Source organism: Ambystoma mexicanum, chromosome 11 (assembly GCF_040938575.1).
Source record: "Ambystoma mexicanum isolate Mex_15411 chromosome 11, UKY_AmexF1_1, whole genome shotgun sequence".
Classification (NCBI taxonomy): domain Eukaryota; kingdom Metazoa; phylum Chordata; class Amphibia; order Caudata; family Ambystomatidae; genus Ambystoma; species Ambystoma mexicanum.
In genome coordinates, this window is record NC_090934.1 from 1316538075 (window position 1) to 1316552038 (window position 13964).

Genomic DNA, 13964 nt, shown 5'->3' on the forward strand with positions numbered 1-13964 from the left:
AATTAGGTCTAATTTCAGGCAGCGACTCCAGGTTAGACCAATTTGTCCATTACCCCATTTTCCCACTCTTGGCTATGTATTGGCTACCCCTTACTCACTCCTTTCCCAACTGCATCAAACAAGGACAGGATTAGTTTCATTAATGTCAACAGTTCTGCTAGCACAATATTACAGTGGCACACTTTTGGCTCTATCTCTATATCCCCCTCACGGAGCTCTTAAAATGAAATTCACTGCTGGCTCACAGCGACATTCTGGCTCATAGGGGAATGTTAAGCTAAGAGAAACCCTGTCCATCAGGACGCCGCCATTTGCCCATGTGGAAGTAGTCTGCACTTCCTCAACCGCATTCCCCACGTTTTCAGGCTGACCATCGAGTGTGTCGCTACCCCCCCCCCGCCCCATCCGCCCCCCTCACTTGATGCGTTAGTTTCAGCAATTCCTGCAAATCCAGAGATGGCCACAGGATGATCGGGCTGGATGAAAGGTAAAGCAACAGGGTAGGTTGTAGCCACCATAGAATTAGTATGGGCAGAGAGCTGAGGTACATGATCAGTAGTTTCTCCTGTCATGTTCCAGCAATGCTTTGAATCAGTGTATTGCAGGTCCATAAATTGTCAGAACGAGTTCTTGGCCCCTTATGCCCTAGCGGGCACACGGGGCATGCGTTTACAATCTGTAAAAATGCTGAGATTTCAGTATTGGCAGGGGTCTCAGTATTGCGTGTATTATTCATCCCCCCCCCCGACCCTCCCCCTCCGCCAGGCGTCAAAACTAACTGGAGCACTAAATGCCCCCAGAAATTGATGTATTTCACCAATATGGGGAGTGGACTTCTCCCGAGGGCCTTGCAAGCTGGGATAATCTGGGCTCTCCGGCATGCTGTGTAAGTACTGAGGCTGTGGGTTATATTCTCCTTTTAACCATCAGCTTTTTCTGTGCAAGCAGTGGCACTGGAGTAGACACAAAGGTAGAGTCAACCATTACCAAATGATCAGGGAATGACATAGGGAATTAACTATGCGGAAAGCAAAAATGCTTTTTGCAATTAAAATCAAAAGTCACTGTACAGGGTATCGAAACTTGGGGCCAAAGGCATTTCGATGGGCCATGTTAATCAAAATTCATCTCTGCTTTCTACAACACGTGGGGCGTTCTGGTACTCCCTCCTCGAGTCGCACCTGAGCCGCAGTCTTACTTGCATGAATGCCAATACCCCGAACTCCACCTACCGCAAAGTGAAATCAACTGCAGAGCTGCTTCGGATGTCATCAAACAGCGCAATGTCGGCTCCCTCCTGCGGCTTGGACAAACTTCAATGTTCTCCCGGCTTCGCGTCTCACACTTCCTGACGCAAACACCCTAGAGGCGGAAAAGTCTGCGCCCTTGACCCACGAGGGCTACACCCTTGACCCACGAGGGCTACACCCTTGCGGGAGATAGAAGTCGATGTAAGTGTTTGGGAGGGGGCAGGGCACCAGGATGCAGCACGATAGGCAACAGATGGTGAGCAATATAGGCCACAGCACACCCTACCGGCGCAGACACCCGCACCCTTGACCCCCGCGGGCAAACTATCGAGTCCCAGAGCTATATCGATTTTTTGGTAATTCAATAATTCCACATTCGCAATGTCATAGAAAACTCATCGCTATCTGCTTCAGAAGATGACTGCTTGGACATTATTTGTACATAATCGTGCCTCGCAAAATTGCAGGTTACTGGCTCCATGGCATATAGAGACTGAAAGAATCGCATCCACGTGTCCTTGGAGAGGATATGATCAGAATTTCTAGAATCCAGCAATGAACCTTTGGTCACCATTTGCCACAATTCTTGTTTTGTTGTTTCTACTGCCCTCCTTAGAAATTCTCAGCTCGTCTCACTTTCCTTTCGTATTTAGGCAAGTGGAAGTCGTTTCAAACCCTGCATTGCAGAGATACGCCAAGCTGCCTCCTCTTCCTCCTGGGCCCAAATCAGAACCGTCAAGACGCCTAAATTAGGCAGTCAGATCTCTTGAAATTATAACATGACAGCAAATGTCCCCAACACTTGAAACTCAGCAATGGATATAATCCTAGGTATAGTGTTGTTTTACCGACGGGAGTTTGTTCAAAGTATTTTTTTAACAAAAAATGTACATCGAAAAAGCTACGTGAAAAATATCAGGGGGGTAAGGGGATAAAAGGGGTAGGGAGAGGGTTGGGGTATGGATACAAATATAGGGAATAGCGGGTTTGGGGGATCCCCCGAAACCTAAAATAAAAAAAATAAACAATTCTATTCGTGTTTTCGATGTACATTAAATTATCGGCAAAGGAACACAGAACCATAATCGGAGGTTTAAGATAAATATTAAATTAGTATAGCTCCAAACCATAATTCATTGCCATCTTCTGATGCAAAATGTCCATTGATACTCAAGTTTAGCGTTTTGGTCTAATGAGACACACAATGTAACCCCTACTAGTCAGGCTTGCAAAGTAGCATAGCCAACAGATCTTCCTACATCACTGTCCGCTTCAATTCTAATCACCCTAAACTTCTAGCTATCACAGTAACTTGAATCTCCCCTCATGACTCTTGTGACAGGGTCAGGGACAACTCGCATGGGGAGGGAGGCCTACAGAGCCAGTCCTACCCGAGAGGTACGGTGTGGGAGTTGGGGGGTGGGAGGGGACAGTTCTTGTCCCTTCTATATGTGTCTATTTGACAAATGAGTAGCACAGTTTATTTCCCCATACCTCTATTGCACAATGCTGGCCAGTCTCTTTGTTTGTCCAGTAGGACTACATTCCCCAGAAGACCTGGAGGTGGAAGAGAGAGCATGCAACCCAACCCGGAGAGATACAGAGAGTAACTGAACCGGAAGAAAAGCAGCAATCCCAGTGCTCTAACATGACACAGACTTGCATTTCACCCTCAACAGGGATGCAGAGTGTTCCACATATCCAGCCAGCACCCAAAACATTTGGCGCCATACGAACCGGGACATTACTTGTGTTGAGGGTCGGCCGCTATTCCAGATTACCGGCAGACCTACAGACAAAAAGGGCGTGGGGTCGAAAGCCCATTTTATGTTTTTGCATGCTTGTAACAACATCCCTAAGGGAAAGAAAAGTCAGCAGTTGCTCCGAGGAACAAGGTGAGGCAGTAAGATAATGGAGGGGGATAGGGTAGGATAAAAAGTGGGACAGGAAACAGGAAGGAGTAGGTTGTTCGGTAAGGGGAGGAGAAGGCAGAGCAACAGACCAAGCGGAGGAAAGATGACACCTAGGATAGTGGAGGGTGATTGCTTTAAGAGCGTACAAGGTGAGGTATTGGTTGGTGGGAGAAAGCAGTTCTTGCATATGAGTGTGCATGCAATGAGTGAGAGAAGGATAGTAGGGGGCAACAAAAGGGAAGTCGAATGTGACTGGGGGAGTGAAAGGAGGGTAGAGGTAGCGTGGAGAGTGGCAGTCTGGAGGGGGGAGAGTAGGACTAGTGTGGAGAGTAGAGGGAGTAGTAGATGGGTGGAGAAGATAGATTAGTGATAGAGAGCAGAGAGGAGTAGGAAGAGAGAAAACAGAGGGACAGAAGGGAAGAGCCAGAGAAGGAGAGACAAAGAAAAGTGGGAGGAAGAAGAGGAGGAAAATAGAAGGAAGGTAATGGAAGGATAGAGAAACGGGGTGAGGAGTACAAGGGTGTTAAAGGGAAGGAGCCAGTGGGACCAAATGTCTTGAAAGCACCCATTCTTATACTGAACTGTATTGTGGACCTAGGTTAGGAAACATCTAGAATGCTCATAGAGGGCGATCGATAAGAAGGGTGTTTGCCCTTATGTCATCTCAGACGGGCAGAATTTTAGACCGTATGGGTTACTGATCTCTAGAGACCAACTGCAGTTGAGGGACTCCTGGGCAACGTAAGGAACCCCCCCACGCCAGATGAGAAACAGAGGGATGGCCCTTAGCGAGCCCCTTATCAATTTCTTAATAAAAACTATTGAAATTATCTTCAAGAGTTGGTGTATTCTTGAGGCATCTGTGAAACTGCTACACTTGCAGTCCTACACACTAACTCTGCCATCTCCTCCCACTCTCCTCAACCTGCTGGGAAGGGTGGCAGTGTGGGGTTGCTTATCAATAAGGGACTCAACACTGCCCCCTACCCTGTCTGATATCACCACATCACCTCTTTCTCTTTTGAATATACCACTATAACAAAAGAACCTCTAATCGCCCCACAAGAATATCTAACGCCTTCACCCTGCTGGTGCCCAGATATAAAAAAAGCACAGCTGGCGGCGCCAGCTTTCCAGTCACAGCGGCCCAAACTTGGAACAAACTCCCCCTAGAACTCAGAAAGGACCAACCTTACCCAAGTCTCAGACGCAAGGCACTCTTATGGCTACGATCTAACGACATCTAAGGTGATCCCCCTCCGCAACATTTCCATTCGCCTGAGAGACACCCTCTTGACTATGCCCTGCTAACTTGTCCCTAGGTACCCCTACCCCCACTGCCAGTACCCAGCTACAAACTGCGGCTGACCACCACTCAGCTCCTTCTTGCTTCCAACACTTGACAATCAACCGCACTAGTTCTCTCTTACTGCACACCTCACTGAACTGTACCACCTTCCACTCTCTTTCTGTTTCCAATATCTGGCATTAACTGTCCAACACCTGCAATCTATAATGTTTCTGAATCTGCTCCTACCGCTTACTTCTGTGTTTGTCACTGTAACCAAGTTCTCAAGTATTCTTGTAATGTTTGCGCCCGGCTACCTGCGGGTTTGGTTTTGCGCTATATTAAATAAACAAACAAACAAACTATTCAACTTCCCCCTCCTAATCCTCTCACTGTCTTGGCTCTCTATTGCTCCCGCCCCCCCTCCTCTCAACTCCTTCCCTGATCTAACGCTTCTCCTTGCGTCATTTCCTTCTGACATACCCATTGTCATGTTGGATGACATTTACCTTCCCAAGCACTCTGCAGCCACACACTTTGAACTTAACTCGCTATTTGGCCACTCCGTTTACGGACAGATTACCCACTTACCCACTCTGGTGGGAACTGTTTTAACCTGGTCTTTCACTCTAATTCATTCTCCTCTTCCGACATCTACCTTCAACCCTCACCCTCCGATTACTCCATTGTTCACTTTAACATCTTGGTCCCTACACAGTCTACTAACTCCACACCCCTCTCCTCTTCAATGGCTAATAGGAAATTCAGACAGGACTTCCTTAACCCACTAATGTGAGGATCTCTCCCTTGTCCTTCATGCATCTTCCACTGACCATGCCTTTTGTGACTTTCACGCTGCCCTCATGACTCCTTTTGACCAACACTATCCTGCTTGGACATTGAGGGCAGGCGGGAAGGTGTCAATCTCACTTGTGAGATTCAGACCCTCAAAACAAACAAGCGCTGTGACCCATGATGCATGTGCAAATTACAGGACCTCTACCCTAATCCTAGCCTACACAAATTCCCTTGCTGGCCTCACCTCTGCACTGGACAAAACCATTAAATTGAGTGATGACAGCTGTTACAGCAATAATAATCAGCAAAAATCAGGCATAAACCACTACATGACAATATATTATAATCCCCAAAGTTTTGATTAATCTGTGATTCCAACATGGTGTTTTGATTCGGCATTGCCTTTTGTTCATCCCAAACATTGCAGGCTTTTTTGTCTCACCAGTCTTCATAACCGTAAGGTTTTCCCATGACATATACCTTTGTTCCATTACCTTCACATATTTCTTGCTCCATCACTTCCCATACGCCACTAAGTCATTGCCACACGCCTACGACTCTACTCTTCTTTTCAGCTCTCTTACCTGCTCAAAAGCAATATGTATACCCGGCTTTGGTCACCGACGTTGTCTTTTCCCACAAAAAAGTGTATTATCAGTGCAATATTGATTCACAGAGGGCGTGCATTGAGCCGATTCAAGGCAGTGAAACATGCTTGAGGGATCCCAAGCAAACAGGCCATGCTTCAGTGACTAGCGCTGATGCTGACCATGTCGATTTGTAGCCCGATATGCCCCTTGATCCACACACATCCTGCTTTGCTTAAATTACCCATAAACACTATCTGTATATTCCCTTTGCTTTCATAGATTTTAAAAGACTCCTACAATAAACACGTATTACAATGCACAATTGATTAACCATACAATACAGTTAGTGCAGAGAGGGGTCTAAGTTCATTGATGTCAGACGTAGGTAGCGCTGAGCACGCAAGACAGGTCAGCATAAACCCCGGTTCCTGCCCAACATCACTGTAGCAGATTGCCATGCAAATAGAAAACTCAGAAGAACAGTGTATAGTAATGAGCCTGCGGTTAACATCTTGAGCTCAGAGCAGGTCTCAAAGTTTGCACCTGCTACTAGCCATTCATTGGTCATAATTGGTTGTACTACCTTTCATTTTCCATCATGGCAATAAAACAAAATGAAGACAGACCTTAGTCTACTTCTGCTTCTAATCCCACAGGAAATAAAACACTTTGCTAAATGATTAATTCATTATTATATAGCGCTATTGCAAACAAACCCATGTCATACAGGCTTGTCCAGTGGGAGAAGGGCTGCAAGCCTTGTCAATCGAATTAATTGCAGAATCAGGAATATCGAGTCAGAACAATACGCTCACAGAAAACAAACATCCTCTGGTGAGTCTCTGTATATGCATCTGTCTGCGGGCATAAAAAGGCTTCTAAGGTTATCAAAGAGAAACCTCTAGTTACAAGGACATCTATATACCACTTGCTTGTAAATGGAAGGCGGAAATATCAGGGGTCTCGAAAATTAATAGAACATGTATTTTAAATGAAAATGACACTTTGGATCGAGCCCATGGTCTTCAAGCACTGCTTATGTTTATGTCGACAGAAATGGGCTCTGCACACCTGCTCCCTCTGTTGATTAATAAGGAAAGTACAATTTGTAAAACCACCACTGGGTGAGGAAGCATTTCAATGGACTAACATTTATGAAAAATGCAGTTATTCAATGAGAGAAAGAATCTTCACTTCCTAAGTAAAGTCAATATTCAGATTTGAGGTTATGATGGCTGATAGGGAAAGTCTGGTCAAAACGGGGGAAAATTATTTTGAATTCACAGTGATGATCTCCATTTTCAGGTGAACGGGTTTAAAGAAGATCTTAAAAAAATACATTTTATAATTCAAGAAGCATCCATTTATGAACAAGACTTAAAATGCAGTGATGAGTATGGGTTTTAAACTGACGGGCCTAGCATATTAAGGTATGGTCCAGTTATAAAAGTGACCAAAAAGACATAGATTAATTTAAGTTCCTAGGCTCATGCAGATGGGGTCTCTCCATGATTACTTTCTTGTAATGAGATACAATCTATATTATTTTAACAACTTAAACTGTGGGGCTTTTAAAAATATGTGGCATGAATATTTTAAGAGCTAACTAGTATATGGTGTTGCTCATATCTAATGAACACAACTCTTTTAAAAAGGGAAAAATAGTTTTTGGCTATTCAGACTGTTACACACTTATATCTCATGGAACAGCCATTTCAAATGAAAAGGCAAACGGCCCACTAAACAAACACGTTCAGCTACACACAGAGTACCAACAGTGTAAACAGGTTAACGAACACTACGAAAAGAATAGTTACCTGGTATCTTCCTCTTCTAGCTTCTTGGCTGCCTGCTTGGACAATTTTATCTGAAAATCTAGTCTCTGTAGGAAATCTTTGGCAGACAGCTCTTCTGGTTCTGTGGGTTGGTTGCCAGGTCCTTCAGGGCTCAGAGAGGACATGCTGTCTTGTGGAGGGGATAATGGTTCTTCGTCCCGAGAAAGACAGCTGTCTAACGTTTCACCATCGGGAGAGTCCAATGAGTTTAGTCCATTGAAGAGTAACTTCTTATCCGATATAACTGGGATATGCAATGTTTTGCGTAGAAATATACAGTCACTAGTGAACAGTTTATTAGCTCTTTTGATTTGCTCCATCTAGAAAACAAATGAGAAAGAAAGAGGATTAAGTGAACAGCCCCTTACAAAAGATATATTAATAGTGGGGCCATAGAAATTAGTTTGCAATATGTTGCACACCTTAAAAACAAACCACTATGAGCAGAGGTTAATTGCACAAAAGGAATGTGCTCACCCAGATTCTTAACACGATCGCAAGGATGTGAGCTAATTTTCTCAAACATGGGAAAAGTCACAAGTTGATCCAAAATATCACATGCTGCCACTAAAAACAATGTGAACTGTAGCAAAACATTTTGGAACATCTTGTCATAACGAGAACAGAAAAAGCAATTGGTCACATGAACCAATATAATTCCTAAGTGGTACGCTGGTAGATAATAATTTGAAGTTTCACAATCAAGAATTTGGGCATTACGCCACGGGTACATAACTAAGGAAATTCGAGGGCTGCAAGCAGGTCAGGTTTTTAAGACATTCACCATGAATATTTAGGAGCTCCATTTTCACTGATTGGATTCAAATGTGAACTCATTCACATAATCAGTGTTTTTTTCTGATAACCCAAAAAGTTTTGAAAGCTCAAAGACCAGAGTTGCCCAACACTGCATTGCGCCATTGGTGGTCCTTTACCATGATTTAAATAACCCACGCATGTATTTATTCCAATAGCTCAGAACGGATGTATGTACACATTGTGATGATTCCATGGAAAGCATAGAGTCATACCTTTTATGTATAGCAAGTGCGTGGAAGGAAGTGATTATGTATCAAACTAGTGCTTTTCTGCCAATTGACGTGCTAAGAATATCCTCAACGACTTGATGGTATCCCAGTTAATCCTATCTTCACACACAGAATATCACACTGTAAATTGGTCATGATTTTAAAAAAAAACAGATGTCTAGAGGCAGCAAAATGTGAGAGTTTGAGACTTTGACTAAGGAAATCTGCTAAGGATTGGTTAAAGATAGGAAAGGATGAAGGGGCAAGGAAGCGTGAATAGGCGGGGCTGTTGGGTGAAGAGACTTTGAAACAGTAAAACAATTGGGCATAAAATGGAGAGAATACTTTTAAGGAGGGGTGTTGAGACCTGCAGGGGAATAGAAAATGAGCTGTGCCAAGCAGACAGCGGAAGAGGAATTGATTTATTGTATTTATTTAACTAGGTGTTTTTATTGTGCACTGCAAGCAGCAAAGCTGCTTCAGACCCCGGAAGAAGCTGCCTAAGGGAGGGAGGGCCGGTTGCAACATCAGGCCTGCAAGTAGGCCGAAGGCGAATTGGAACAAGTGCATTTTCAGCACTTTAAGGATATGCAGGCACAGAGACATGCAGGCAGAGACACCTGGTAAAACCAGGGACAAATCAGGGGAATCGGGGGGGAAAAAGAAAAAGAAGAAGTGATCTTCCCTGGGTTACATAATAAGCCATTACATGGTGAGCAAGTGACTGGGGACCCCGAGCAAGGGTGGGATAAAAACACAAAGAAAGCCCAATAAATAAAATGACATTTTTTGAATCCTGAGAAAGGCTGCGAATTTATTATTTACAAACAGCCCAGAACATACATAGGCAGTTTCAAAATTACAACATTGCCACTATGGTCCTGCAACAACACGGCTCCACTGCTTGTTCTAACTCACCGGCCATAGCATTAAGCCAAGTTCCTATCTTAAATGAATTATCATTTTAATGAAGAGATGTAAAAACTGCTCGACATTTGTTCTTTGTTTTGTAGCATACCACCATGTTGCCTCGCAATCACTTCAGAGATAAATGCAAAAATGATAAAGCAAAATAGTATGAGTAGATGCAATTGCATATGGTCTGACAGGATGCAGGATTCAAGGCATACATTAGTTATCAAAAATGTATTGGCAGAGTTTGCTAATTAAAATATTCTTGACTATCAAACTAATTTGTTTAGTAATGTTGTATTCATAGTTTACTGTCACCAGAGGTTATTTGTACCGAAGAAAGAATATGAGCAACAACACAGCATTTTTGTGTACCGCTGAAGTAAGACATTAGTGAGCTGAGCGTCTGTAAAATGCAACGGTAAGCTGCATGGATGCGCACAAATAAATAGATAGGATTAAAAAAAGCTTGGAAAACCATTTTCAGTACAAGGCTGTGGTCCTGTATAAGGTATGCTGGCTCTATCCTTTGCTGTGTAGGTAGAAGTTGCATAAATCAAAAAGTTCACAATTAGCTGGAAACTGAGTATTTAGTATAGTGTTGCAGCAGGTGGGGTAATTGTCAACTTTCGGTGGACAAGATGACTCTTGCCGATCACTGATAGCCACTGTTCTCAATATAGCGTTTACTACCACTTTAGAAGGTGGGGCGGGGGCAAGGCCGCTAATGGTCCTCAATCAAGAGCCAGTTTGGCCCAAGCTCAGCATTCCAGCCTTGCACACCCATGAAAGCAGTATCTATCGATATTAGCCCTCGGAAATGCCATCTGGGGTGCTGATACTTTTCTTGTTCGTTTTTAAGGGAAATCAGGCTTTGCGCAATTCATCCTTCCCTTAAATTATATTACCCATATGTTTGCTATTGGAAATAACTATTTTCAGGACCTGGAGGTGAGGTGGTAGGTGCTTAGGTAAGTGTGTTTCGAGGTGTGGCACTACAGTGGAGGACTGGGGGCACTGCCTTCAAGGACAGGGTGAGGGCTGGGCAGAGGGTCAGCACCCAGCATGAAATGCAGGCAGCTACTTGCATGTTCTACTTGCGTTGCAAGCCTCTGGATTGGCCAGTTATTTCCTACAGTTATCATTTCATATTGCAATCATAATCATAGAGCAAAGCGAGCTCTGTGGGTTAACCACAGTGTATGTTATTGCAGTGGATCTGTAGATGTGCAGACTACATGGAACTATTGATCACACCTTTGAGTACAAATCTAGTTAGCTCTATGTACTCATTATTGTAAGGAAGGCATGGCATCAACAGTAAGACAGACACATGGGACCACAGTTCAAGGGTGTTTATTGAACTTCAAAAAAGGGTGTGATAAACACCTATCTAATCCTAAATCTACAGATTGGAGCAAGCTATGAACATCATATAATATTAGCGCAGTCCTAGTCATGTCTTGTCAAAATAAAAGGGCCTATGCTAAAAGAAAACTATTGCCAATCCTTACCTCTAAATACAAATAGTGTGGGGAAACAAGGTTATGGAAAGGAAAGTGTTCCAAATGATATGTCAGGATGTTCAGGCTGTTGGCCTCCCTTTCCAACGTTTTCAGAACAGGATAAGGCAGTTCACTCGAGTGTAGCACAATCTCTGGCTTCTTTAGCACGAGGATACAGTTCAAGCAATGGCATCAGGGCCTTCGGCGCACAAGTCTCCTTGTTCTCAAAGTCTCTTCACCTCGAGGGCCTGATGTAACCAAATAAACAATAAGTTCCTTTCTTCTTTAGATTCTCACAAGTATTCACTTTAGGTGATTCACTATTCCCCCGGGATCCCCCTCAGCTCGGCTCAGATCCCTTTAGCACAATGTTCGTCACTTTGGATCACTCTCATCCGGGATCAGATCCCTTCTATTCAATGTTCATAGGCTATTCCTTTTTTGGGTGACCCACGGTTCACCCCGGATCCCCCTCAGCCAGGCTCAGATCCCTTTAACACAATTAGTCTCCATCAGCCGGGCTCGGACCAATGTCAATTTTACATCAAGTATCAAAAACTTTCGAACGTGCAGAGGGTTTGCTTGAGCCGTTGCAGGAACACTTTGATTTCACAATTCCTTTTCTTTTAACGTTTGTTACCTTTCAGTTGTATACCAGAGACTTTCAAATGAGCACCCACGTGATGCCGGACCACTCAGTCTACGCCTACGGTATCATATCTTAGCTTCAAAGTTCAGTTACTCTTCTGCTGTTTCAATTATTTTTGCAATGCTTGCCACATATACTTTATACGTTGTTCTCTTAAATTTTCTTTATACAATGTTGCCGCTTGCAACCGTGGTTTCCACACAAACAGGTCTGGTATCAGTCTCACCAACACACCGGTTGTGCTGACTTCACTGGAGCTGCTTTGTTGTAGGAGCCAATGACAGTACCATGGTGGCAAACGCCTCGCCCTGCCCTGACTATCGACATGGGAGAGCCCCGGGAACCTCCGACACACAATACAGGATTCTTCAGCTTTAATTCCAGGTTTTACAATTCCTATTCTCGAAGGCTCATGAAAGATAGTCTTTCGGTGAAAAGGTCAAGGGCACTTCCCCCCTTGCAATCCTCTTCGGTCTCGCCATCTTCCGCCTTGTATTGAACTGCCATCTTGGAACTGCTGCTTCCTCATGTGCTTTGCCTTCCTCAGAATGTGCTTTCATGCTCCTCCTTTTATCCGTGTGCAGAATTGTGAAGAAGTCAGGGGTGTGTAATGATCAGTAATTGCCTTTCCCTGCCTGACCATTGTAGTGGGAAATGTCAGGTATACGGCTCTGGTGTTAGCCAATTTTCCCTCAAAGTGAGATGTCCGTGAGAAAGTGTTTGTGTCGAAAAAAGGGGGCGGGCGGTTTAGTCCCTAGACTTCCTACCTGCTAGGATGGGGTACAGTTTTACAGGGAAGGGGATAGCGCGTCTCGTTATCTGGTGCCAGTGTCCCACGTCCACTCCCCAAAGACCCCCTCCATCCAGGTGATCCTCCCACACTGGTCCAGGAGCTGGATGCAAAAGCAATGGCTGTGTCCTGGCCACCTGGATGACAGATCCCCGGGGACTAGCAGGTGAGACACCTTCAGGTTTCTCACATTATGTAGGGGGAAAGAAAGGAAGAGATTAAGCAGAGTGAATATTGTACAGGATTAAACATGAGTGTGGAAGCCCTTTTTGCGGAGGATGAACTTAACTCAAATAACCTGTTCTATGGAATTTCTTCCACTCAGGAGGGTCCACAACTACGTTTTAGCTCACTGCCCCCTTTACAGAGGAGAAATAACCATTTCCATATCAATCTGGTCCCACCCACAAAGGCAATCCATCACTGGAATTTTGTAGTTTGTGGCCATATCACTTTCAGGGTAGCTGGCATAAAATAACAAAGCAGTAAGATTGAATGTCAAGGAGTTTGGTATCAGCTCCTGGGTTGAGCACAAGTTGCAAATATGTATGCAACCAGCTGGTCACAGCACTAGTTTTGCCATCAAATGCATTTAGCCAGTTGATCATGAACATTTTCAAGTGTTCACTCATCAATATGATGCACTTTACCCCAACAGATGAAGATGTATACACAGCAACCTCAACGTTATTGAAAAACATGAAGAAAATGCAGTGTTTTACAGTAACAACTTAATATTTTAGGAATGGAGTTGCAGGACAGTCTTTTACTCATATAAAGTTAACACATAATGGTCTTTGCCAAGTAGGATATAGTTAGCATAATAAAAGTATCTGGTTTGCAATTATTTGAAAAAGAAACAACCTTCCGTGCCTAGCACTCCCACGCATGCCTTTGGCACTTTTAAGAGAGTTTGGCACTTTTAAGAGTGGAGGAGAGGATTACTCCAGTAATGTAATGTCATACAATTTATTTAGCGCAAGCCAAGGCCGCAAAGGCATCTGGCTCTAGCCATCAAGTAAGAAAAAAGCCAGAGGTGCCCTCCCCTGTCTCAGAACAAACACGCCGTAGGTGCTCTAAGAAAGCACAGATGGTCTGGGATCGCTCTCAGGACAGCCTTAAGGGGGATCCATAATGTTGGGGCTAATACCTAAAAGGAGTGCAAACCAGCACAGGCTTTATGAAAATGAGGCACTTGCAGCGGGTTGGCAGAAGATGACCGCAGAGAGCGAGTGGGGAGATATCGTGTCAGTTTAAATTGAAACAAAGAGGGCCCAGTGTGGGAAAAAGCACGATGTGTAATACAAAGTGCCTTGAATCTTATCCAGCTTTTAACAGGAAGCCAATGAAGTTTGGCCAGTAAAAGCACAGCAGAGAACCGATTAGGAGCATTCAGTGCTAAACAC

At 44.1% G+C, this 13964-nt stretch overlaps 1 protein-coding gene across 1 annotated transcript in view; it reads right to left on the reverse strand.

Annotated features, from left to right (window-relative positions):
- The window catches only part of LYSMD2 (LysM domain containing 2), a 441535-nt gene that overhangs the window by 257659 nt on the left and 169912 nt on the right, over positions 1-13964 (reverse strand). Inside the window, exon 2 of the mRNA XM_069624819.1 lies at positions 7657-7994. Within this exon, the coding sequence (XP_069480920.1) occupies positions 7657-7994 (338 nt within the window). The remainder of the gene's footprint in view (positions 1-7656; positions 7995-13964) is intronic.